Source organism: Porites lutea, chromosome 12 (assembly GCF_958299795.1).
Source record: "Porites lutea chromosome 12, jaPorLute2.1, whole genome shotgun sequence".
NCBI classification, from domain to species: Eukaryota; Metazoa; Cnidaria; class Anthozoa; order Scleractinia; family Poritidae; genus Porites; species Porites lutea.
This window is the reverse complement of record NC_133212.1, coordinates 22189238-22215900: the sequence shown is the minus strand read 5'-3', so window position 1 is coordinate 22215900 and position 26663 is coordinate 22189238. Positions and strand designations below refer to the sequence as shown.

Here is a 26663-nt window from a genome sequence, read left to right as displayed (position 1 = left end):
CAGTTAAAAAAAGAGAGCAAAGTACGTGCATGAAGCCACATTTGATTGGTGAACCTTAACTGAACTGAACATATTAATAGCTCGCCTATTTGCTTTTTTTCCAAAATTAACTGTTAATTTGCTTTCAATAGGCCCAGATTTTAGAAATTTCTTTCCACAAGTTCCCTTATTTTGTTTCTCGTTTTTTCCCTAAAAGCTAGTCAGAATGATTTGTACATGTCGTGATTAAACCACGTCATTTACTACGCTTGTGTAAATAGATTATTCAGTACCTTAACTCCCTTTACAGACCCAAAAGTCAAAGATCGTTATTTCAGGAATCATGCCAAATGCTACACCGTTAAATACCGACAAATCATTTCCTTACTTAAAGTATTTCTAAAGAGGCTTTATATCATTTCTTTCCCCGACTGAAAAGGCGTGTTAGAACATTAATTCTTGCCTAAGCTTTCATTGACCTTGGAAGTGATTTTTAAGGGCGTGTTTTATCAACCGAAAAGTGGTCACGATTCACAGGAAAGAAATAAATTGAAAGAACAAACTAAAAGTCCAATATCCATGATATCTCTTTAGCTTTTTCAAATAGATTGTTTACACAACCTTCTTAACCACACCGGCCAATCAGAACACACTTTCACATTCACAGCGAATCACGGTCCGCCATGTTAAATAATGAGAAAACACGGAATAAAATTTTTCGTATATTTTTTACCGCATTCTGATGTCCACAAAATACTAGCAAGATCAACATAACCGAAGATAAGCAAGTACATTTATGATAAAGTTTCACCGCAATAAGTTTACAGGCCCTCCAGATCTTTTGCAAAAAAAAAAAAAAAGATTTTCGATTGCACGGATGTCCAGCAGTGTCTTGGTGGACCTTTATTATATTGTTAAAAAATGGTTTATATATCAGGGGCACCCAACGTCAATTTTCGGAAAGTATCTGTTCGGAAGACAATTTGAGATCTAGAATTTTCGGAGCATTTGTTGTAAAATTTCTTGCTTGCATGCCTCTCCTAGGATTTTCGAGCTTCTAAAAAATGGTATAATTGCCCATTTTTAACGAATTTTCAAGAAGCTTTCAATTGAATGGTCACACTACAGGATTTCGTCCACAGACTCAAAAGATAGAACTACTTTACAAGATTACAAGAGTACATCCCGCATTTCGAAATTGGATATGTCATGCAGGCTATAGAACGAACTTCCCTAGTTACCTGCTATCTTGAGAGGGTACTGACTTGCCAGATGGAGTGTAGAAACCGGCGCTTCGCGTAAAATGCGCGCGTTACCATCTGTCGCAACGCAAACAGTGAAGCTGTTTTTCAGTTTAGCATAATTACTGAAACCCAATGACGCTTCCCCGCAACTTCGTCATCTTGGCCAATAAAATCTGATGTGGGTTTAAGATTATTTGCTCTATAAGAAACTATTGACCGGAGAATTGAAGAAAAAAGGGAAATTGACCAACAGAAATTGTGTACGCAATCGCCTCAAAGTCAACAAAATAGTTTCCACAGTGGTAATGGTTGGCATAGCTTAACTCTTTCACCAGGCCTGTAGTTTCGTCCGTCTTTCTGGTTCGATCACGCGCCCACCCTGCCAGTGCGCATGCTTGCGTGTATCAGGCCTTTTTTGCTTAACCCAGCGTCGTCACAATTTACACTGGACCAGACCCGACTGAAAAAGGCCTACAATGTACGGGCTAATGAAGGACTAGTTAGCATCTCTCATACTTCGAGAATACGATCAAAAGCCAACGATAGGTACACAGATAAAAAATGACACTTAATATTCCTTGTTCATGTTAGAGTTTTATTGAAGAAACTGCAAAGAAGAAAAAAAAAAGCAAAAAAAATACCCATCCTTCACGCCAGCATCCAATACTTGTCTCTGAAATAAATGAAAAAGAAATGATTTTTTAAGCTTAACCGTGAAGACGAAAAGAAGGACTCAGTGATCTAACCAACGCTGGAAGTAATCTCTGATAAGCAGTGAACCAAAGGAACAAAGCAACCTACATCTTACCCACTCTTACGCGGAACAAGCAGTCTTGGGAAGCTTTCGCCCCCAGCCATGCACACATTTAGGTTACAGTTTACTTAGGTTCAAGTTAGGCTCAGAGAAAACAAACCTTTCAAAAATCGATAACAATAATAACATGATCTGACTTCAGAACAACCCCTTCGAAGGTTTTACTGCCACTCCAACTTCGTAGCCTGCTTAGCAGGCAGGGTTTTTTAGGGAAAAATTTCGAGGACGCACGATAATTAAAATCTAAAAAAAAAATCCAATTGGCACCTGCCACACAGGCTACAACTACGAAGTTCTCAGAAGGGATTGTTAAATAAGCTAACGAAACAATAGACGAATGCCCCAATGTCCCTAGCTCTAAATACAGTAGCAGAGGTGTTTACATAGGCCGATGAAAATAGAGAATTTCGAGGGGTTCGTGACAAGTATTCCAACCGTCTAATGAACTCCAGTAAAATTCTCGGTTCCAGACCTCGCACCCGCTGACAGCTCGTTATAAGGGCCGCTACAAAACGTGCCTCAGTGACAAACTTATATTATTATTATTTTCTTTATTTTTCGTAATTCTATTGTAATGTTGGGGCCTCTGTGCATCTGCCCTTGTTACGCACGCTTGAAAATTTGCAAAAATTCTTAGAAAATCGCTAATATTTCGGAGGGAATTGGAGGGGGGGTAGAAAGACCCCAGGACAATGATGATGGATCTTTCCAACCCAGATGGGGGGGGGGGGGGGGTTGGGTGGCGGGGAACTAAGCAGAACATGTATCGTGGTTCTTTGATCAAACACGATGTGGACATACAAGGTTCGACGGTTTTCACATCAAGGAAGGCGGTGTCAATGACAGAAGGCGGCAAGGGTTGGATATCAATATGCAGAGCCACATAAGGTTAGAAATCTACAAGGAAAGCTTTTTGCGTTGGGAGATGGTAGACGTTGCAGGATAAAAGCTGGGTAATAGAAACTGGCCTTCAGTCTTTTTGTAATAGATATTGTTAAACTTTTTCAACCCGATTTGGTCGTTAATGCCAGATTGGACCCTAATTAATTGTCACCATCAGCACTACAGCAAGTTTATCCAGGAACATGATCGCGAGGAGAATACTCATTTGTGGGAACCTATGGTGCATTCTCCCATGTAAACTTTCAAGTTGTCGGTTCATGAAGGTCTCCATCACCTACCTTTCAACTGCCACTTGCACTAAGTGGTCTTGTTTTTCGTGTATTCCGATGTACTTGGGCGTAAACATGTTAATTTCTCTTGTTGTCAGAGAATTGGCATCTGGACGAAGGTTGATTTGTTTATTTGGCATGGGTATTACATGATTACTGCTACACACTTGCATGGTCTATGACTATGATCTCATGGAAATTTCCCTTTTTAGTTAAACAAGTAAAGTGTTTACTGTCATATAATGGTCACATTACATTACAACGAAAAAGATGGTACACCAATAACACTATCCATCCTGCTACTAGAGGTCGTGTTCTTTGTAAAACATTTTGTGGGTATATAACCACGTGGCTTTCAATCACGTGTTGTAAAACTAGAACCATTCACAACAAACGCCAATCCAATGACCAATCAAAACTAAGGAAGAAAGTGCATTCACCCAGTGCCAGTGGAAAAATACATAGCCGGTATCAAGCGCGGGAAGGCGCATGCGGCACAAAGTCACCGTTGGTTTTGCCTTACTTCTGATTGGTTGAGGAAGTGGCGCGAGATTTTTCAGCCAATCACGTGGGACAGTAATTGAATCTCAAGAGATAAAAACTACGACTTCGATAGTCGATTGAAAAGAGCTCTTAATTGTTACATGAATTATCATGGTAATGTAGCCTGCGAAAACATCCGTTTCTCCTCGCTCTTCGCCGGTGGGGACTTTCGCGAGGAGGAACGTCTGCGACTCAGCGACAGAAATTCCATACTGATGACGCAAATTACAAGTTTACATGATAAACTTTTAATTATGGGATTCCAAATATAATATTGTCCAATTTTCTGAATTCTACGTGTCTTCTGGTCGATTTTGGTAAAGTGTTGTGTTCATGAGCCAACGAGCTCCAGCAAAACTCAAATGCTTCTTCTAGAGAACACTATATTCTACAAATATTGACTGTTTTGTTAGAGATTCTTCGCGTTTACATTTGACCTTTGTGGCCTTTTGTATTATATCTGTCATTCTTAAACAATAGCTAAAACAATGTAACTACTCCGTCGGCCAATCAGCGCTTCTGACCGGATTTCGGACAGATTTTACGTCATCGGTATGCAATTTCTGTCGCTGAGTCGCAGAGGTTTCTCCACGCGAAACTTCCCCTGTGGCGAAGAGCGAGGAGAAACGGATGTTTTCGCAGGCTAATGGTAATGGTTCTACATTAAGTTGTAACATGTTAACATAACCTCATAATCGGTGGGGGGGCATTGACGGTAACAACTCCATGAAGCTTTTTCTCAGTACACAAATAATGTTATTCCTCTTATTTCAAGCACATTTTTCGTTATTAAGTGCTTACCGTCGTGGTTCATCCATGTCCTTAGCAAAAAAATCTATTTTTCTTTGCTGCTTAGTATGGTAATGAATGATAATCAGTTTGGTACAATGAAAAATAAAATTTAAAACACGAGTAAAACGGTACTTAGCCTAAGAGCAAATGAATCATTTAAGTAGGGGCAATATCATTTTAGCATTGAATACTACGTATTAGAGCGATTTTGAAATGTAAAAGTGTTGTACATCCAGAGTAATCTCTCGTAATAACCCAGTACTTGCATGTAATTAAGTGTACCGATAGAAGCTGGATCAAGTTCAAGAAGCTGGCTCTAAACCTTAGAAAGAGTGGCGCAAAATGTTAAGGCGACTGGACAAGTGTAATTGAGCAAAAACAAACAACACGTAAAACGACTTCCAACACTAGAAAACTGCTCTAATAAGACTTGGAAAACAAGTGTTTATCTGTCTGATACGACCGACTAGTTGCTATTTAATTCAACTACATGTAGTATTTAGACAAGCAACTAACTAAAAGCAGCCAGCTTTCTTACAGTATGTGAAGTATTCATCGACTGGTTTTCTTTAAACCATCAGTAATTCACGACGAGAAAACAAACGAAACTTTCTCTCTCGTATTTGATGTAGTACAGCCGCAGTCGCAGCACAATTTTTTAAAACAGACTTTGGAACATATGGTTACTAGATGAAACATTGAGTCTTGTGTTTAACACAACTTGTCAAATGATCAATAACTCTTAAAGGAAATTTAAGCAAAATTTCGCACACCGTTTGATTTCGTTTGTTTTCTCTTCATTAAGTATCCATGAGCTTGAGAGGTTAATGACCTCGTAACTTTGAAGATTCAGTAGTGGTTAGTGTCGTATTAAACTTGTTATGACGTGGTTATAACAAATAAAGATACTTTAGCCGAAGTGAACACCCTAAAAGTTGATGAGTCTCTTGGTTTTTATACACTAATGCTTACAAAAACGTATTAATTCTGTGAGAAATAGGAAAGGGAGTACCGTGAAATTCCGAAAATAGGCCCCGGGGCTTATATTTTTCAAAGGCCCTTTTTGAGGGGCTTATTTTTGGAGGGGCTTATTTACGGAGGGAAATTTGCGTTTCAAAATCGATTGGGCTAGCCATATAGTTGGAAGTAAATTTACCGTTTTTGCTTTGTTTTACTTTGTATTTGCGGGCAATTTTCCAAGTATAAGCCCCCGGGGGGCTTATATTTGGAGGGGCGATTTAACGGAGGGTTTTTGGCGTTACCGGTTTGGGGGGCTTGTATTTGGAGGGGCTTATTTTCGGAATTTTACGGTATATTTGTACTAGAATATGAGATTCAAGGGTAATGGAGAGATGACCAAGCAATAGTTCAGTAAGAAAACATGTGGCTAGGACCCTTGGTTTCTGTTTAGATAGGCATCCAAGTACTTGACGAATTAACTTGTAAGGGCTTATCAGTACTACGTATGACTTTAAAATATCGCTATTATCATGACCTATGGCTCAATACATGACATGACAAGAAAATACATTATGGAATTGGCTTATATGAAGAATTATTATTCACTGTCACCACTCCTAGAATCGCAGTCGTTTGTTAGCATCATAGAAGCTGGCTGGTCCTTGCTGTCCAGGATCTCCATCAGCAGCTCTCTTCTGACTCAACTGTGGAGGCCCACCTGGTCCGGCAACCTTTGTAAAGCATCAGATGTTCATTATTTTTGCATTATCAGCTTTAAAATTAAGGAAAATATTACTGAAATTCCTTGAAGGATGTCTCTAAGCTGCTTCTCATCAGGAGCCCGTTTCCCAAAACCTCCCAAACTTTTCTAGCTCCGTATCAAGTAAGAGTGATGTTTGCATTAAAGATTTAAAAAGCAGTTGACATTGGAATTCACGTCATGACATTATACTAAGTTAGCAAATCAGATTTTAGTGTTTGAATTTTAGGATAAAACCAGACATTTTAGAACTCATTAGCTTTCCTTCAACCGTTTCACTCTTGGACCACGTTATGGCCAGAGAGGATATCATTCTAGGTTGTGGTGAGGCCTTACTTTAAAATCTGTGGATGAAATCGTATGGAAATAAAACCATTTTGGCAGAATGTTTGCTCGCTACTATTTATTTCGTAAGATTTTACAAGACAAAATCAATATATTTTTTTTCCTTTTGCTACTATTAAAAATTGAAAGGGTTTTGCATCTACAGGCATAAAAATTTACTACCAGGAATTTCGAGAAAAGGGCCCCTGGTCTTCTGCCTTGCTGCCCTCCTTAAATGTTTGGAATAATACTGAAACAATCCAGCACAGTTGCCAATCTGAGTACTGGACAGTTTTGCCTTCTTTTACTCACCAGCTGTGATGCTTGTGCACTATTGTACACCACCGGAGGGGCAGAATGTTGAGGTGCTACACTGGCATTAGGGAACATAGGAAGCGTATTAGTAGGGACTCCTGTTGCTAGGGTAACGGAAGGGAACCCTGGCTGTGGAGCTCCTGGTGCAGTATCCATCAGATTGGGTATCACACCTGGCTGCTGTTGCTGCTGTTGTTGTGGTTGCATCTATTGAATATGGAATAGATGTTTACAATATTAGTTAGCTGGTTAGCTCAGTTGGCAGAGCGTCGGACTGCTGAGTTGGAGGTCGTGGGTTGAAACCCTCGCCGGACCAACACTCAGGGTCTGAAAAATAACTGAGGAGAAAAAGCTGCCTTTGCAATGACACCTGCAAACGGTTAGACTTTCTAGTCTTTATGGATAAGGTTGAAAAACTGTAGGTTCCACCTCACAGCACTTTCACTTATCTGGTTCTTGTGGGATGTAAACGAACCCACACCATTGTTTGAAAAGAGTAGAGGACGCGGTACGTAGACCCTGGTGGTGTGGCCAACCTCTCCTGGGTTGGGTGGGTTATCTGTAAGAACACAATTAAATTGGAGCCCCACTCCGTTATGTGTTCCACACCATATGGTGGAAGTGATTAAATAAATAGAATACACATTTATGAAGTGAAGTGAATCATACGCTCTGATTGGCCACTGCAGATTTCCTACTTAATTGACCATGCTTGCTTAAGCAAGATGGCTGAATTTTGGCCTCATCCTTTTTTATGTTTTTATTAATCCTTGATGAAAAATCTTAGCTTAGCTCAAAATCAGTGACTATAGTAATGCTCAGGAAAATGCGCATCAAATCGCAAAAAATCTTGCACATTTCCCAAGAAATGCAGTAACATCCACATCTATACCTGTGGTTGTTGATAATAAACCACTGTATCAACTGATGGCACTGCTGCTGTCTGCTGTGGTTGCTGTATCTGATACTGTGGAGTCTGTTGTGGGTACTGTCCATAAACAGTGCCGGGTTGGACAGTCATTAAAGGTTGTGGCGTGGCCACTTGTTCCCCTTGAGGCCACTGGGTCCCTCCTAAAGACGTAAACAATGTTTTATTTTTAGTATTAGCAAGTATGCTTAATAATTTCTTTGGACCTTAGATGAGATGTAGTTCAAACTTTTGAGTCTGCTGATGACAACCAAAAATAATGTTGTCATTCATTGACAAGCCATAGCCTGTGAGCAAGCTCTCTGGGGCGCTCTGGCGGCGGGGCGGGAAAAGGAAGGAGAGCTTGCAACTGTCTCTGGAATTTGAATTCCATTTCCCTGTGGCTCTCTGTCGACTGAGCTGTCAGATTTCTGCCAATCAGCACAAAGTGGAAATGAGCAAGAATGTAAACAAACATTGAAAAACATGAGCCAAGGGTACTGACGTCATTACTAATGTCATCTCTGCCAATCGGCATTTTGCATTGACTTTTTCAATGCAGATATTCAAATGCTAGAGACGTAGTTGAAAGCTCTCCTTCCTTTTACCGCCCGGCCAACAGAGCGCCCCAGAGAGCTTGCTCGCAGGCTAGATAAGCCAAAGATAGCCGATGGCTGAGAAAGCAAGAGCTTAAATAACTTTCTCTTTTCACAAGCCATAGAAATTATGATGGCTCACAAAGCTAGAGCTTCTTATAGCTTTCTCTTGTAAGAAGAAAAGCCACGAGATTTGCTAATCATTCTTCAAACCATTTTAATCACTATAATCTATGCCCAATTTAAAAAAATTATATAATAGGGTTGGAGTGTTAGTAATATGCTGGTTTGAGGCAAGAGCCATAAAGAAGCACTTCTGAGGTCTCAAGAACTCCCATTTTTCCAAAGTTAAAACTCAGCCTATAACAGTACAGCAAAAGTACTTGCATACTTTCGGCGAGCTGTTGTCTACCTTGAAAAGAGGTGTTTTGAAGCAACTGCGGAGTGGACACTGCTGGATTACTGACAACAGGGGTGACCTGTTGGTACCACTGGTATTGTTGAGTTTGTGGTGATACCATGGGAACAGCAGAAGGCTGTGAGGATGGTGCTTGAGCCTGCAGTACAGTTCCTGAAGGGACACTGGCAGGTATCTGGACTAATGGCTGTTGTACAGCAGTCTGTCCTGCCAAAGTAAATTGGGGCTGAAAACAACAACATAGACATATACATTATTTACTTCGAAATTCCACCACAAAGGAAAGTTATTATCAACATCTACAACAAAACTGAGAATCAGACATTTCATATTATTCTGGAGACCATCCTGAATTTCAAGTATAAAAATTATTAATGATTGTGCTTCGTTAATACCCTCATAAACAAAATGTTTCCATTACAAATACAGTCCTTTCTCGAGCATTACCACAAAAATGTAATTTGTTTAATTTTTGCTTATTACATGTAGGACAATGTTTTCATCATATATTTAAGCTACTATTTTGACAGTATAAAATGCCAAAAAAATGATAATGCATAATTATTGTTACCACAGGGTAAGACTGGGCATCTTGTGGTGTGTAGAATCCACTTTGTTGGGTTGAGTCTGCCGAGATCACAACATACCCAGAGCTGACTGTTGCATTAGCAGATGGGTCTCCCTGTGCCTACAAGGAAAAGATTTATATCAAACAAGAGGAACTATCAATGACATAGGGATAATAATGTCAGTGCTGAATTCAAGGGAAGGCCTTCTGTACGTGACACTTACCACTGGTTGTACTGCAGGTACACCATACGATGAAGCTGTATTAACATCCACTTGTCCAGCAACAGGAACACCAGGAGTTGTTGCTACCATGCCAGGCTGGTACTGAAGTGGATTCTGTGCCACCACTTGAGGGACCACACCCTGTATTGGTATTGCGCCAGGTGCAGCATATAGTACTTGATTATTTGGGATGTGTTGTTGAGTAGGCATCAAGACTGATGACTGCGCTTGAGGAACTACCGCCATTTGAGTCTGAGTTGCTGTGGGCAAGGTACCAGTGGCGACAGGTGGCGTACCAGGAATTGGCTGCACTTGAACCTGGTTTTCAAGAGGAAGAAAAACATCCTTTTACAAAAATAATGTCTATTTTATCAATGATTTAAAATTATAGCTGAAGAGGTTTTGTCAATGGTCACACTTTAGGACTCAAAATTTAGAAATGTAAACAAAACATATGGCAGCATGTGAAAAGTTCTGTTTAGAATTTTTCATCCTTCAAAACTTTGTCCACAGCCTTGAAAGTTACAACTACATGCCAAATAAATAGTAGTTATAACAACACAAAATTACTTCTAAATTGAAGGGCTGTACAATCATGGTCAAAAGTGTTGGGAAAGCAATTGTACTTTTTACCTTGTTACTACTCTCCCTGTCCCCACCATCTATATCTCTATCTCTTGGACTGAAAGAATTAACTACAATTTTGCCAGACCCACCATTTGAGGGACAGCTGGTCTAGTACCAGGTTGAGGTTGAGAAGGAACCATCATTCCCTGTTGTGGTGCCGGTTGCACAAATGCTTCCTGTGGCTGAGCAATGGCTGTTTGAACTGTCTGACCAAATGCTGCTGGATCGGATGCCAGAGGGAAGGAATTGACTGCTTCACCCATCAAGGTGGGTAGTGAATCACCTGCATACTGCTGAGGAGGTTCGGCAACAGCTGTAACTGCCTAATAAAAGAGAAAAAAGGTGTTGTTTTGAAAAATATACAGTAGAGGATTTATTAAAGAAAGCACAGTAATAACAGAAGAAATTTCAGGTGAGCAATGTCTACAGTTGCACAAAGATTGAGACACTTACAATTTTGTTTCAAAACCCTTCCACACACCTGTAACTTAAATGTACCTTGAACACAAAATCCTTACAAAATAATATAAGGATCTTGGAATCCTTGCAATCTTGAAAAGGGTAGGAGAGGCATGAATCTCATGCAGTCTCAAAAAGAAAACCATTTAGGGTTAAGTATAAGTTGCAGTGTCTCCTGCATTTTTGCAAGTATAGACATGTAGTTGGTATGATACACACCTGCATCTGGTCAGGAGAGGAGAACACTGTCTGATCTCCAAAGTCCATTAATGGTCGTGGTGGCTGGGTTACTGCAACCCTTGGTCCCATTGGTCTTCCAGGGGGGCCTCCTACACCCATACCAACAAAGCCTCTAGGACCTGTACAAAAAAGTATATTGTCAGGACATGGTGGCCCCTTTGCACCTTGTTTCTGCTCACAGGAGATCTCAGGGAATCACAGTTTTTTTCATAAAAACTATATCCTGGGTACCCTGGAACTTCCATGTTCAGGGCACTAAGCTCCCTTAGAATTTATCTTTGTAGACTGCAGTCTTGATTGTGACATAAAAATAACAATATTGCCATATAATTTGAAAATAAAGGAAATGATTGCCTAAGAAAAAATTCTAAATTTTAAACCATAATCGTCCTAAGGGTAGATGTATCAAAAGAAATTTTTATGATAGATGGCAATAGATGGTATGCAGGGTTGTCACCAAGATTTCAATTTGCTGTGTAAAAACAACAAGTAGGTGGGGAATTAAACAGCTAGGGGTTACTTTCGGTTCTATTTTTCTTCTATTTTCCAATAAAAGTAGCGGGGTTCACATTTATAGTAGCTGGGGAAATCCCTGGCCCCCATCTCTTAATGACAGCCATGGGTATGAGAATAATGTACTTTGATACAATAAAATCACTATGCAGTTGTTGTCACAAAGTTTACATGATTGACTGTACCTGCAGGTCTCATCAGTGGTCTGGGGCCCACAGGCCTCCCCAGAAGGGGCCTGGGTCCATGACCAAGCAGAGTGTGCCTTGGTCCACCCGTGGAGGGCCCTCTTGCTCTACCCATCATGGGCCTTGGACCCTGTTAAATAAAAATACACTGTACATGTTTATTTAGAAACAAAATCACTGTCTGCACATGACCTATTCACTAATTTGCATTACACCACAGTTCTCACCTGTAAAAGGTATATTTTCCTACTTTTGAAACATTTACAACCAAATTATGTGCTTTTGTGCGTTAATTCTTATCTGGTCTGAGAGAAAAGCATACTTCATTTGGGAAGTCTTGACCATAATTGTCCACTTTCCACAGTTCTTGCTTCAAACAAAATAATAAGTTTAATTTCAAACATTACTTTTTTACTAAAAGAGACAAGAACTGTGGGCGATAACTACAAGAAGTGTGTAGGCGCTTTCTGCTTTATTCGCATGTAATCGAAAGAAAAATAAAATAATTTCTTTAGAGGATTTTGATATTGCCATAATCTTACATATAAATCCATAAATTTATAAACAAAAGCACTGTAGGTACAACTGTTACTGGAGGCAAATAAAAGCAAATCAATCTAATAAAGAACTACCCATTGTACACTAACCCTTACCGCAGCCCCAGGTCTCATAAGTGGTCTGGGTGATTTTCCAAAAGGGCCTCTTGGCATTTGCTGCCACAGCTCTGCTCCCATGAGAGGACGTGGTGCCATAAGAGGGGGTGGTCCTCTAGGACCCATCACATCGGCGCCTTGAGGCACATTTGAAAAAGGACCTCTTGGGCGAGGACCTTGGCTTCCCTAAAATCAAATAGACATAAACAAAACTTGAAGGTATCCATCAGGCCATCTGATAGGGTGTGATAAAAAAATCAGAAATTGTGCAATATTTTCAGGGTAGATTGTGCGATGAGATAGTACTATTATGTGATAAATTATGCTATTTTTTTCAGGGCTAATTTACATTGTTTTACCAGGCTTCAAAGGAGAAAAACCACTTTAATGTTGTTTAACAGGCAATTTGAATGTAAAGGAATAATAAAACATCTATTTAAAACAACATTGTTAAATTTGTCCGATTATTTTGACCCACAAAAGAGAAAGGACACTTGTGTAATATTACATGAAGCCCTTACACCGCTGACCACACTGCTTGTCTCTGAAATCAAAATGGCTTCCCAAATATCGCGATCGAAGGTTTCACATGTCTTGCAAGGCTTTCTTTGGTGGTAAATCACCTTAAATAACACTAATGTGGGGAAAATGTTTAATTAAAGTTAGAATTCATTGTTTTCTTTACTTGAATCTGGCATTTTTTTAACGAATTGTGCGATCAAATGCAATTTGAGGTCAATTGTGCGAAACCACACCATGGCGTAATATCAGATGGCCTAATCCATGCAGTAATGTTCCCTGGCCCACTCATTTCCAATTGTTTCAACATTTCTGTTGTTTTGAATCATTTGCCATATAGTACATGTAATTCCTGAAGCATGGAAAATCAGCTGCAAGGACTGCTTCAGGCACACGGTGATTGACTTCACACTGTTCCAGTTATCTGCCGATAATTGCCAAAGGTACCAACAGTTGAAATAAAATAAAATAAAATAAAATAAAACCTACAGTAGAATAAAAAAAGAATCCTGCTATACTCTACCCCTTTTTGGAAGATGCACACAATAAAAATTAATAATAGTTCAGTTCAGTTCAGTTACACTAAAATGAGCAGCACTGTATTCGATCAATGTGACACATTCAAGAATGAACTGAGAGAAACACAACCATGATAGTAAAATCTATGCATGATTCAGATGTTTGTTCATACCATACTTGCGCCATGATGACCACCTAGTATGCTTGCACCAGTTCTACCTGGAGTACCATAAGCCACACGGATATTTGAATCCTCTAGGACAGCACCATTGTGAGACTTCTGCCCTCTCTCTGCTTCTTCTGCCGTCACATAATCGACAAATGCAAATCCTCGTGACACACCTGTTTGGTTGTTAACTGCAACCTAACATATTAATTTAACAGATGAAGATCAACAATCTATGTACAGATATTGTACAAGATAATGCATTTCTACTCTGAAACATAACGCATTCACGGGCAAAGTCAATTAAAATGTTGGGCTCTACAGTAATCCTGTACATAGAGTCACACACACCTGAGCAAATGTAACTGTTCCACTCTGACTGAACAATTCTCTCAACATATCTGCATTGGTAAAGTCCCGAGGGAGTCTGTCCACAAATAATGTTTTTGAATGCAAGTCTTCATATGTCAGGAGATTACCATCGGCAAAATCAACTCTCAATATCCGTCCACCTACATACTTTGAACCTTTACTCATAAGTTGTTGTTTCGCTTGCATTGCTGACTCTCGGTTGATGTAGTCTACAAAGCCATAACCTTTACTTTCTCCAGTGAACATACTGCGTACAAGCAACAACCTCTCTATCGGTCCAAATGGGCTCATCAAGTTCCGAAATTGCTCCTCTGTGAACTCAAATGGTAGATTGCCAACAAAGAGGAGGCTGTTAGGGGGAGCAAGGCACACACCAACAACGAATCCATGATAACTTTGTCCATTGAGAATGTTTATGGCACTGAGAGCTTGATCAGATGTTTCAAGAAGAACAAAGGCTGCAAGAATATGACATGAAACTCTCAAATACTCAAAATTATTATATCATGTGACTTCCAAAAATACCTAAACTTGGCAGTCACTTTTAAATGGTTCCAGCCTCAGTGACTTGGAAATGTTTTAATTTTGGTAAGTGGTCCTGTTGTAGTTCAAAAGAAAATTTTAAAGCTTAACCCATACACCCCAGAGCCGCCCAGAACCGCCCGCATGGATCCACGTCCGTTCTACCGCCTGTGACATCATCTTTTTTAACGGTCAAGGACAACTTTGTCCGCTAACTTGTGCAGAGTGAAGAGATCTTTCAAAGCATACCAGAATGAGCACAATTCAGTCAAGGACACCAGAGAAAAAGGCAAAAAGCCATGTAACATTGACCTGAAAATTTCCATGAAAATCTTGTTCCACTGCCCACCTACCTTTCCTTTCACCTAATCCTAAGATCCTAAAAGCTTTCTTAAAAACTTTTCCCACCAAAATGAAGCCCAACTAAATGCCCAGCAAGAGGAAAAAAGAGGGCAGGAGAGAAAGCGAAAAGTAAAAGTCAAGTCTGCTGTGTCACTTTTAAACCTAAAAACTGTCTCGAAATTTTGCTCTCTGCGCATGCCCGAAATTCGTAAGCTTATATTTTGCATCTGGATTACAAGGCCGTGAAGTGCATAACCTGTCAACGGGTTTGTGGTAAGTTTTAGCTCTTTATAGCATGACAGTGACCAGAAAACCACTTGACTAGCTTCAAAACGCATTTTTCGGCAAAATCTCCAGGAGTGAATGGGTTAAAATGGTGTCAATCTATCTGAAGTTTGCTTCTTACTTTCCTTTATCATGTAACAATTGCCCATGATCATAAAAGGAAATTCATAATGATCAAGGCAACAACAAAAATCAAACTAATTCCATTGGAACTACACCAATTCCACGTGAAGGGTCATCTGCATGTTTTTTTTAAGTTTATACCTCTAGCATATTCCAAAGTTGGGCACATCCTCAGTTATACAGTAAAAACTAGAGCCCTACATGAATAGTGAACTAACACATTACTTCTGGCACCAATAAAACTTACCTGAATTCTTTTCAATTCTAAGATCAATGATATCAAAACCATGAAGGAAATTTTCTCGCAAATCCTATGTGCAAAAAAGTTAATGGTTAGCACCCTAGGAGATGCAGTATGCAAGGGGGTCATAACTTGCTACAGGTAACAAATAATGCCTGTTACAGTTAATGCAAACTACAGAGGGCTATGCTCTAAGAAAACTTAAAGGGAGCCCTGAAGTGCTGGTAACTCTTGTAATCCGGGGTTCCCAGAACATGATTTCTATGAAAAAAAAAACAACAACAACAAGATTTTCTAGTCACACGGGAGCCAAAGTTATGCAGCATTGCAACCCCTAACCACCCACCTACCCCTCCCCCCCAAACATGTCTACATACCATCATATTCACCTATCTATTGGTGTTTGCTCCAAAGTAGCAGAGCATTTTTGAGTTTATAAAGCACCATTTCAATGGTGAGCAAATTTGACTCCAATTTTTATCTCACAGTCCATGACACCCCTCCCCTATCGACTTCTCCTCTATCCCCGCCAACCCCAGCTCTCAAGGCAGGCCAAGGTAGATCACATTGTACATTTCAGCTGCCTGGTACATTGGTGGAGGAGAAGGAGATTCAAAAAGCAGACAGCACTATTAAAGCTATTTAGAAGCGTCTATTATACTAAGAACTTTTGTGGATAAGGCTACTGGAGGGAACTCTATCGAAATCATCACAACGCTCAAGGAAACTTTGGCGATTTGATCATGATTAACGACGGTTTCCTTGAGATATATAGTGCAAAAAAATGGACCCAAGGTAAGCTTACTATGATCAAACCAAATTCCAGGCTGAAGGGTGACTACAATCATTTACTATCATTAAAATCAATTTACGTACCTCTAAGTCAACATTATCTGGTACATTGGTAATAAGAATCCATCGTCGTCTCTCAAATTCTGCCCTTGATTTCGAAATAATGTCTTGAACGTCTCGCTCTCCTGCTATCGTCCCGTTCATAACTAACTCATTCGTGTGCTCATTTGAATCACTGATTGAAGATTTTCATCTTCACGATTAAACAGCAACTTACATATAACGACAAATGACAGATCGCCCGTCGATATATTTCTTTTTGAGAGTGGGGTTCACCTCAAGATTCTAAAGACTTTTTACCTCCAGGTTGTAAAACAGCTGAATGGCCGCTGAATGGAAACACGAAGTAGACATATCCCACAATTCAGTGCAATCTTTTCACAGGGAGCCCATCTTTCTGGACTAGATCTCGTCTAGTTCGTTATATTTTTCTATCCTGTCTCCTCATTGGCTAAGAAGTACGGTTATTTTTAACTGAGTCAGCGCAACTTTCAAATTAGGTTGCGCGATTTCCAAGAGCAGTGTCAAACTGTGTTCCGTGCGAACAATGTTTATAGTTACAGTTTAACCTCGAAATAACGAAGTACCAAGGGACTGGCCAAATTTGTTCGCTATAACGAGTTTTCGTTATATCGAGGTACTTTTCCACGTATTTTACTATTACTGGGGTAAAGTAAAAAAAAAAAATCGTTCGTCATACAGAGGACTTTGTTATATGAGCCCCCCTTACATAGTGTTCTTTCATGGAAAACAATGTCTACAATCAATTACTGGCCTCGGCTGAGACTGAACACTTGCCTTGATTATGATTCAGTTCCAGATATCACAAAAACTTCGTCCAATAAAACTGACTGCATGTTGTGGAACCAGGCTTGGGACAGGATAATTATTACACACTGATCTTTTCCAATGTACGTTTATTAAAGGCCATGCTCTTTTCTATCTCTCTCTTTCTTTATTTCTTTTTCTTTTTTTTTCGTTTACTTCAAGTCCATTTCCTGATTTTGGGTCGGTCGGTCGGTCGGTCGTTTCGACGAGAAACAAACAAACCTTTTAAAAAATCCTTTACAAAAAAAAAGAAAGAAAGAAAAAAAAAACCACAAAAAGTCTGAGAATAGGAGGCATAACGCGTTCTCGTGTTAAATCTTTGTTTTCAAGTTCCGAGGAAATTCGCGGTACTACTGGTCACGTGAGTGAAAATGATCAATCAGCCGGCCGGTGCTGGCTACAAAACGGAAAGAGCGCACGAAAATGCGACACCGTCTGCATTCTTAATTATTTGGATCAGAACAAGGGGTTAAACGAAAACAAAACTTCCACTTACATTCAGTTACTTTTATTACATATGAGCCTTAAGTTAACAATATAATAGTTTGTGATTTATGATAAATTCAGTAATAAGTATTACTCTAAGAGCCACCTCCTTTTAATCTATAGCTTTCAATTTTTTTTCCAATTACTGATACCGGAATTCCAACTGTAATGTTTCAATGTTGGTCCAACATTGGATACAATCAAGGGACACACGAAGAAACTTAAAGGGACTAGGTTTACGGTTGAGCGCATGCTCATTCGTCAAAATGCTGTTTTTCTGCCAGGACATGCTGTATCGTCTATGCAATTCAAGCAATATGATCATGTCATAATGTTGTCAAAGAACCAATCTGCACACTCCCCTGGCAGTCATTTACACTTGATCAATTTAAATATTTGCAAATAGCTGTAAATTAATCAACCATGTAATAAAACCTTCGGGTCAACTAGATTCAACGTTGGTAGTGTTGGCATAATCCACTAATTTTTTCTGCGATTTTAGTACTCCCCCATCCTTCTTCGTTTTACTCTGAAATACACTTCTGGCTTGAAATACACTCTGAGATCGCTGAGATACATGTGAGTTGGATTATTAACCGATAGAATTAAAAACAAATTGGAAAAAAGTATTTTAATTAAGCATGCGCTTTACCGTGAACCTGTACCCTTAAGAAAAATGCAAACATCACTTGTCTAAGTTACAATAGCCTATAAGATGTAAATTTTCTAGTACTTGAGCATGGATATATTGGCCCCAGTTGAAAATGCTTAAATGAAATTCTGACGCAATTTGTAGAAACTTATAGGTTTCTAACGAATTTTAAATCCTTTAGTCATTCATCAGCGGATAGCTATAGACATGACACGAGAAGTAAACAGCAGTTTTAGGTTTTGTCAAACAAGAAAAAAACTAATCCTTTGAACTAATTAGTGGTGTTTAATAATATCGCCAAGTCGGTAATAATTAAAAGAACTCATTTCGCATTGTTGGAAGAATCGACAACTGTCCATCTTATAGGATATTAGTTTCAATTTCAACAGTTTTATACCAACGTTAGCTGGCGATAATGTTTATCTGTAGTTCTAAAAGTTGAACGATAACATTCTAACTGAGGCCAAGGTCAAACGACGAATTTCAAATTAGACGAGCCTAATGCTAGTTACCCTGGGTTCCGGAGGATATTTTTTCTTAAAGATACTGATGGTTTGCGGCGAAGCCGTGTCAACGAGGCGCGAAGCGCCGAGAGAAAAAAATAACTCGGGAGCCTTATCAAACCGTAAGGACGGTTTATTTCATATTAGGTATTTTGAGAACGGACCTCTGGAGCCAGGGTAAATGTTAGTATGATCGAGAATAATAGATTTTGTTCATTTGCATTAACTTCATATGAAGTTCGTCGTAATGGAGGTACTCTGTACTGTGTATTTAGCTTTAAATCTATGTTAGGTAACGTGGTGCAAGCCTAAGTGTCTTTAAACAAAACGTCTAGAGGCCCCCTTTTTTTCCATTTTTAAATTTGCCTTAAAGAAGGTTTTACTGCCATAAATCCAAGTATTTAAGCCTTTTGTTTTAGAAGTTAGAAATGCGATAGTTGCTTCTTGTATTCTTCCTCCCAAAAGGCCACTTTAACAAGTCTTTGCCAGCTCTCCACCAGGACTTTTCCTCAGGTTTGGCATACACTTTGGTTCTCCTAAAATGAAATTAGGACCGACGTCGCCTTTAATATTTTAAATTGGATTTATTACGACTTTATTACTTCATTAATGTGCTGAAGAAGGCAGATAAACGACTTCTTCAAATACATATGTATAACGTCGGTAATTTTTCAACACTTTTACACTCTTCTTCTCATACTTTCTGCAGGTGGCTTTAGAAAATTTCTTCTCATTAGAATCATTTCATTATCGATTGTATTGTTTGCCTTTGAAAAATGGAAAGAATATCCTTTAAATTTCAATAAAAATCTAATTAAGGAGAAGTCTCCCCCAAATTTCTATACAGAGGATTTTGTGTAAACTCTGAGTTCAGAAAAAACCGTACAAAAAAATATTAGTGAAAATAGAATTTAAAACTCTCTTCTGCCAGGCTCAAGAGACCTTTTTCCAGGGAAACAATTCTTACCTTTCCACTTTGTGAATTCTCTTCCTTGCTGAAATAACACCATCTAAATAAAAATCAAAGATAAAAGAGTGAAGTTATTGTCTATATTTGAGCTTCACTTAAGGCCTGTTGGAGGTGACCTGCGATGTTTCTTGTTGCCTGTAGCGCATAAGGGAAAGATTTTACGACAGTTTGTAATTTAAAAAAAATTGTATGGAATACCACTTAACCGTGAGTGGCAAAATTTTTTTTCCATGCAAATTCTTTTAATTTTTGTCGGCCAATTATACAGTCGCTACTTTTGAAATATACGGCTTAAAATTTGCAGGTTACCTAATACGCTCCTTCAGTTCCCTTACTAAAATCATTTTTCAAACAAATTGTTTTCGTAGTGTTTACAGAAAGCTGATCAAGTGACCAACTATTGCAAAAGGCCTATCGCGAGGAATATAACGCCGATCGAGCAGCCTAGTCCCTAGGCGTTCTCTCTTGTCCCGTTGTCCGCGCGAAGTCTGGGAAAGAGCGGGCATCTCTTGGTGACGTCAAAGCTCACGGTAGAGTCCAGGATTGACCGAGCCGAGAACGCCTAGGGACTAGGCTGCCGATCGAGTATTCTCTGAGGGAAAAAAGAGAAAGGCAGTGAAATAAGTCTATTAGCGATAAAATAAAAAGCTTTCCAACAGCATTTGCACCGCACCATACCTAGAGCTTTCTGCAGGGTCTTTCCATTGTGCTTCAGTGAACAAAGCTTGTTTCTCATTTCGTAGATCTTCTCTATGGGAAGGCCTTGGCTTTTACTTCCTGGGGTGGAATTTATATTCTCCACAATGATCTTCTTTTTCTGCTCATATGTAATCTTGTCATTCTTCAACTGAGCGATCTTCTTGTCGTCTCTTATGTGCTTCTCCTTAGCCTCTTCTTCCTTGATCAGCATGTCAAGATACTCGCCGAAGGAATCGTTGTAGGCAATCATGGCATTCTCCTTAAGGAAGACACCAAAAAAGCTGGCACATTCATAAATGAACTTCTTTTCAGCTTCAAGCTCCTTGATGCTTGCCTCCAGCTCTGCGATGAAAGTTTCCTTTCGCGCTTTCAAGTTGGACTTCTGCATGATCTTCTGCTGTGCATCATCTGACAGGAATTCCCTCTCCACTGTGGTAGTAGTGTAGGTAATATGCATGTGAACTCTGTAGCTGTGCTCACAAAATTTGCAATTACCACCAGACATGGCGGCACAGCCATAAAGTTGTTCGTTGTTGGTAACTTCCACTGGCACTCCTGAAAGGTAGCAGTGATGATGGCAGATTTGTTCATAAACTGTATTCATCTCCCTTGACTTTCCAATCGGTACATACTTCTTGCAGTCTTCGTGAGCACAAACAGTCATTGGGTAATCGAGCTCCACCACCTCCAGTTCAAAGGCGTTGAACCTGAGATCGGCCTGGAAGGTTCTAATGTCGGCATCATGGATCTTGCACTGTTCTTTCACATCACTGATCTTCTTCACATTCTTCTCAATAAGTTGAACAGCTTCACCCATTGGTTTACTCATGGCGATTATGCAATTTCTTGCCTCATTTAAACTCAGGGTCTTCTTAGTCTCGTGGGGGTGCATACTTTTAACACGGTCGAAAAGTTTGCAAGTTGTGTCGCACGACTTGATCCAGCTTTTTGAGTAGAGGTCAATTTCTTCAGATGTGAAAGAAATTCCACTCTTGTTGCAGGCCAAAAACCTGTCAATGGTGATAATTTATACATCTTTGATGATAATAGTGATAATAATAATAATAATAATAATAATAATAATAATAATAATAATAATAATAATAATTAATAATCATGATAATAATAATATTTATAATAATACATTTATAACATATATAATAATAGTAAAAATAATAATGGATTGAATGTGTGTCTTAAGTGCCATCAAAATTCTTTTGATATATATAATTCATCGATAAGACAATTTTTGTGGAGACGGAGGAACTGGGATGGGAAACAATTTTTCGAACTGAACTTACAGCTTTCAGCCAGTAGATCTAGAGTTGCCAAAATTACACTTGAAAGGGCAAAAAAAGTCGCTTAATAAAAAATAGTAAAGGGTTACTATATTTTGAAAGTTGGAGGATTCAGTAAAGCCAGTGTGAAGGTGGTAGACTTTCTAAAGACTGTGTTTGGTAACTTTTTGCGTTTTGAGCAACTTTGATGGGACCACCAACTTTTGGCAATTTTCCACGGCCAAAGCACAATTCAAGGAATCCGCTCGTTCCCGTTCCCGAGCAACTGCCGAGCGTCCCCACTGCATGACAATTCCATGCCCTCATTCTTGGTAACCTCTCTATGTCTTGCGATCGAGACTAAAGGAAGGTGTTTACGTATTCCTACCTGAAAGCTTCGTTGTCAAAGCAAAAATAATTTGACGGAGAGAGATCGATTTCGATGTTATGCTCCTTTAAGAGCTCTTTCAGAACAGGAAGGGTGTCTCCTGGTCTGTAGAAAGTCCCTCTGGAGTTAGTGAACGCAAAGATGATGTTGGACACCAGGGACTTGTGAAGGTGAGTCAGCAGCTCTAACACACAGAACTTGAAGGCCACGGTCAGTCTTGAGCTGTTCGGCTTGAGAAGTACCACGACTGAATTAATCTTGTCATAACAGGTTAGAAAGGCTAGGATGTTCTCAAAATTTTCCTTGTCCTTTTCAATACCTCTAGAGTCACCAATTCCCGGGGTGTCAATAAGATGGAAGTTTGTGGTGTCTGTCTCAATCATATACTCTTGAGGAAACTGGGTAGCAGACTGGCCGCTTTTAAGAACCTCATTTGTATCGGATCCAAATGCGATGTCGGTAGCCTCTCCTTCCTCATTGGTAAACACAAACCTTTGAATTCATAACAAAAAAAAAAGACAAACATCAACGATTTCTATAGGTCCGCATTTTAACCTTCGAGTTCACTGAACAAACTTTATTTTCCCTTTGTCAGTTACGCCATTTATTATGCCACAGGAATTTATTTTGTCACTTATTTACCGATTTTCTTTGACCAGATCTCTATGATTTTATGACCAGCAGATATTTTTTTAGGATCAATTGGCCAAATTCAATAGTGCAGCTAGGGAGCCACGCGTGGTTTTGACAAATGCTAACAACTGATCGGATAAGTGGCCTTAAGGTTTAGCGGGATTGAGCACGACTAGATTTCCAAGAACTAGATATTTTGTTTGATAAACCTGGAATGTAAAAGCACTTGCTAACTGTATATGTACCTGGATGGAATCAAGACAGTGAAATCAGGGTCATTCATAGCATCTACGAGCGAGTCATGCTTGGCATAGTTGGCGATTCCATTGATCCAGGTTGACTTGCCCACTCCAGTCTCACCCAGAATAAGAATGTTGACGTCCTCCTTCTTTACCAATGCCTAGAATTTCAAGAGAGTTAAGGAAGAGATGCTGCAATATTTTATTTAAGCACAACTGCACAGGTCAACTTTCTCCTAAAATGTTTTTATATTATTAAACATGTCAAAGGCGAAGTAATGCACGTAATAAATAAATTATATCCACTGAGAGAGGTCTCGCTTATAAAGATTTTAAAATTTAGGACGCCTTAAATAGATCAATCGATATTTATGCCAAGGTTGACGGATTGGTGAGAATTAAAGGACACATCAAAAAAAATTAAAAACACCTTACTAATTCATCTTATTTTTGACGATTTCGAACCCATGCGATTGACCATATAAATATATTTTTCCATATTAAAATCATCGATTAAAGCCTCGGTCCGTTGAAACATGAACAACGACTTCATATTATTATTCATTCAAAATATTTTTCCGTTTCTGATTGGCTCACGCATAATTCATCATATTGAACCGATGACGTCAAAAGTGGCCCAAAATGTCATATTGAACCGTTAACCGAGAAAACCTGGGGAAGAGGCTGAGTTGTTTTGGTAGTAAAAACAAAATGGGTGAACAGTCGCCGAAACATTTCACCAACCTCATTCCCAGGTTCCCTCTCAACCTTGGGAGCGAGGTTGATATTTCACTCGTTACACGGCGAAATATTGTCTAAAGTCAGCAAGAAGACAACTGCACAGATGACATCTGCTATTTATATCTGCAGACCTGAACAGCACTTTTATCTCCTAAATTTCCTGGTGACGATGCACTATCGATATCAAGAACTTTACTACATCGACTGAGGTAAGCAAGTTTTAGCCGAGGCATCGGTGGATATACACTGATCGTCATAAATTCTATTGTTCTCTCTCTGCATTAAATCAACGACTGCAGTCTTTAAGATGCCAAAACAACTGTCTGAGGAAAACGGGGGTGGTCCTTTTTGTCAGCAGCGAAATTATCAGGGGTAATATATACTAATCCTTCGAAAGCCGAATTCATTAATTGCTACATATTATCAGTACCGGGCCATCAATATCCATGGCTGTAGCACCGTTTTCTTCTTCATTTGCCATATTGAAAAAAGTTATCTGACGACTACTTTGCGGGAACTGTAATAAAGTGAAAAAAATATATAATGTTAAAAATAATTAATCTATCGTTAAATTAAATCAGTCAGGGGCGGATCTAGGGAGCCCCCACCCCCCCCCCCCCCACCATCATATTTTCAGACCAAACTGAGGCCCGAAAGGCCTAAAAGCAAACGTTTTTTAGACCTAGATCTGCCACTGACCGTGAATAAACTTAATTCTCAAACTCAGCTTAATTATGTGTCAATCAGGGCTCCTTGTTTGAGACCCAAGTTCCAGTTGCGCTCAACCTACTCAGTTTTGAAATGAACGTTATTTTTCACAATACACAACCAATACCCGTCCCTCGAAGCCCTGCTAATCTCAAACTCAAAAAGACTTTTGTACATGGAAAAAATAAAATTTAATTAAACCGGCGTAGAACTATAAACTGCGACCAGAACCTTGACAAGACACGAACTTATAGTCGAAGAAGGGCTAGTAGATGGTATAATAATTCAGCTTGCGCAAAACTCTTCTGAGAAAAATGTCCGCAAATTAAACCTTCTCTGAGACAATCAAAACGTTAAAAACCAAAACGGAAAAGAAAAAAAAAAACTGAAAAATCAACCGAAAAGCTAAATAGCGAAGTGAAAATCAAAAACAAAAATGGAAGAGGGAAAAATAAAAACAAAATCACTATGTGGCCCCGCTGGGCTTCATGGTACTTTCCCCCTCCTCTTCTCCCCCTTTCGACGCCGCCTCCAACGCATAGTAATTTTTTCCAAGAATTGATGAAGTAGATGACTGTGACCGTTGTATTTTGAGGCCGGAAATTCTTTCGGTAAACTAAAAGATAAGCCTATTTCGGGGAAAAAAAATAGCCAAATTAAAAATTAGTCAAATTAATCTTTCAACAGTTAAGGAGCGCCTCAAAATACCCGACTACCCATATCATTTCAGTTTCATTTCTCGAAGGTTTGTGAAAATGTCGAAAAATGTACAGATCGGTGTATTCGATTTTAACTGTGGTTGCTTGCACTTTCAAACTCACCGGACAAAGAAGCGAGGCATCAGGCCGGCGATTGGTTAGCCATGCCACCTTTAAACCAAGCAAGCGACTATTGCCCAAACTCCTTATTATTTTGTTTTATTGAAACTACTGAAATAGTACTAGGATCAGAAATAAACAGTTAAGTCTCTTATTAAGTCATCAAGCGGTTTTGGAAGTTCTTCAGCTTCCCCAATGAACAGATTACGGATTACCACCGGTGTTTTCAATTTCTTGGTACAAATACCGAATACTAAGATGCATATGAAATCGAAACTGGAAATTGAAGGGACAATACCCAATTCAGATATATGGAAAGTGATTATGCTGAGGTCGGACATGACTAGTCTTCTCGGCTATAGGGTTTGTGGCAAACATTTTAAGACTTTGGGTGCTAATAAGTAAAAAATAACCAGAGATGAAGTTGGGATAGTGAAGGGTAGGAACCTTTCATAACAAAGTAGGGAATCAGTAGGGCAACAGGGACTAAGAAAATTAGAGTCCCGGCAGTCGCTTAGAAATGTCACACGGGCAAACGCGAGGTGGGAAGAGGAAAAGAGAGACCATTCTCCTCCTGTGTCCTCATTTCCACTTTCAGCTATTTTTCTCCCTTGAGTCTTGCCAAGCGTCGACTCGACGGACTGAAAAAAAAAAAGACTACTACGAGCAGTCTATTCGATGATAAAAGAAATTTCGATTGTTTTTTTTAGATCATAGTTGCGATTGAAAACACACACATTTTCATGTTACTACTTTAAGCGTAAATTTCATAAAGCTTTCTATTAGAAGTCTAGAATATGATTCAGTCTCTTTTTTCAAGGATAAAAAACAAGAAAACAAAGAAAAAACTGGACTGAACTGAACACTGAACTTTCTATTTAATTGCCGATATCAGTGCGGCACACACGTTTCGGTCAAGAAGACAAAACGCTCAGCTGCGGTGATTGCCGACAGAAATTTCCGAGAAATTCTTGGACCATCTCTAAACAAGAAACCAATACAGGTAGTTCTTTTAAAAAGAAAGTGCTATAACGAGAGTTATTGAGACGATTCCTTCGCCTCGTGTAAACGATTGAAATGCGAAAATAATTTAAATGCAGACTGATGATCATGAATTCTAGCCGTCAGGCAACGAAGCTTCTTATTTATCGGCTAATATTAACTGCAATCAAAGCATGATTTCTTACACAGTTCATTTTACTTCAAGAAAAGTCGTCAGTGCGAGATCAATGCATGCAAGGTAAAAAATGACTCCGACGGCGTAATTTGCTTCGCAGCAAGAAACCGGCCGATCGAACAATAAATCCGTAGCATGCATTCGAGATTGGCGTGATCAGTTAACAGCGACAAACTGAGTGGACATGCCCATCTTACGAAATCAATTTTGTTTCTTTCGCTTCAAATCTGAGAAGAAAAAAAGGAAAGAAAAATGCACATTCTTACCTTTGAAGCTGCTCTCAAAGCTGTGGAGTTCGATTAAGAAGGCG

At 39.3% G+C, this 26663-nt stretch overlaps 2 protein-coding genes across 2 annotated transcripts; both read right to left on the bottom strand.

Moving 5' to 3' along the window:
* Positions 1–1806: 1806 nt before the first annotated feature.
* Positions 1807–16563, bottom strand: LOC140921146 (uncharacterized). Its single transcript, XM_073371113.1, has 14 exons — positions 16259–16563; positions 15389–15452; positions 13849–14327; positions 13504–13695; positions 12294–12479; positions 11641–11770; positions 10922–11061; positions 10333–10566; positions 9617–9934; positions 9396–9512; positions 8819–9050; positions 7796–7986; positions 6901–7110; positions 1807–6235 (listed from the first exon to the last, which is right to left on the bottom strand). The coding sequence occupies exons 1-14, from the start codon at positions 16376–16378 to the stop codon at positions 6122–6124; spliced, it is 2727 nt and encodes a 908-aa protein (XP_073227214.1). The 5' UTR covers positions 16379–16563; the 3' UTR covers positions 1807–6121.
* A 1028-nt stretch (positions 16564–17591) lies between these two features.
* Positions 17592–26663, bottom strand: LOC140921358 (uncharacterized). Its single transcript, XM_073371359.1, has 7 exons — positions 26620–26663; positions 24081–24167; positions 22916–23070; positions 22038–22529; positions 20352–21382; positions 19671–19713; positions 17592–19239 (listed from the first exon to the last, which is right to left on the bottom strand). The coding sequence occupies exons 2-7, from the start codon at positions 24129–24131 to the stop codon at positions 19119–19121; spliced, it is 1893 nt and encodes a 630-aa protein (XP_073227460.1). The 5' UTR covers positions 24132–24167; positions 26620–26663; the 3' UTR covers positions 17592–19118.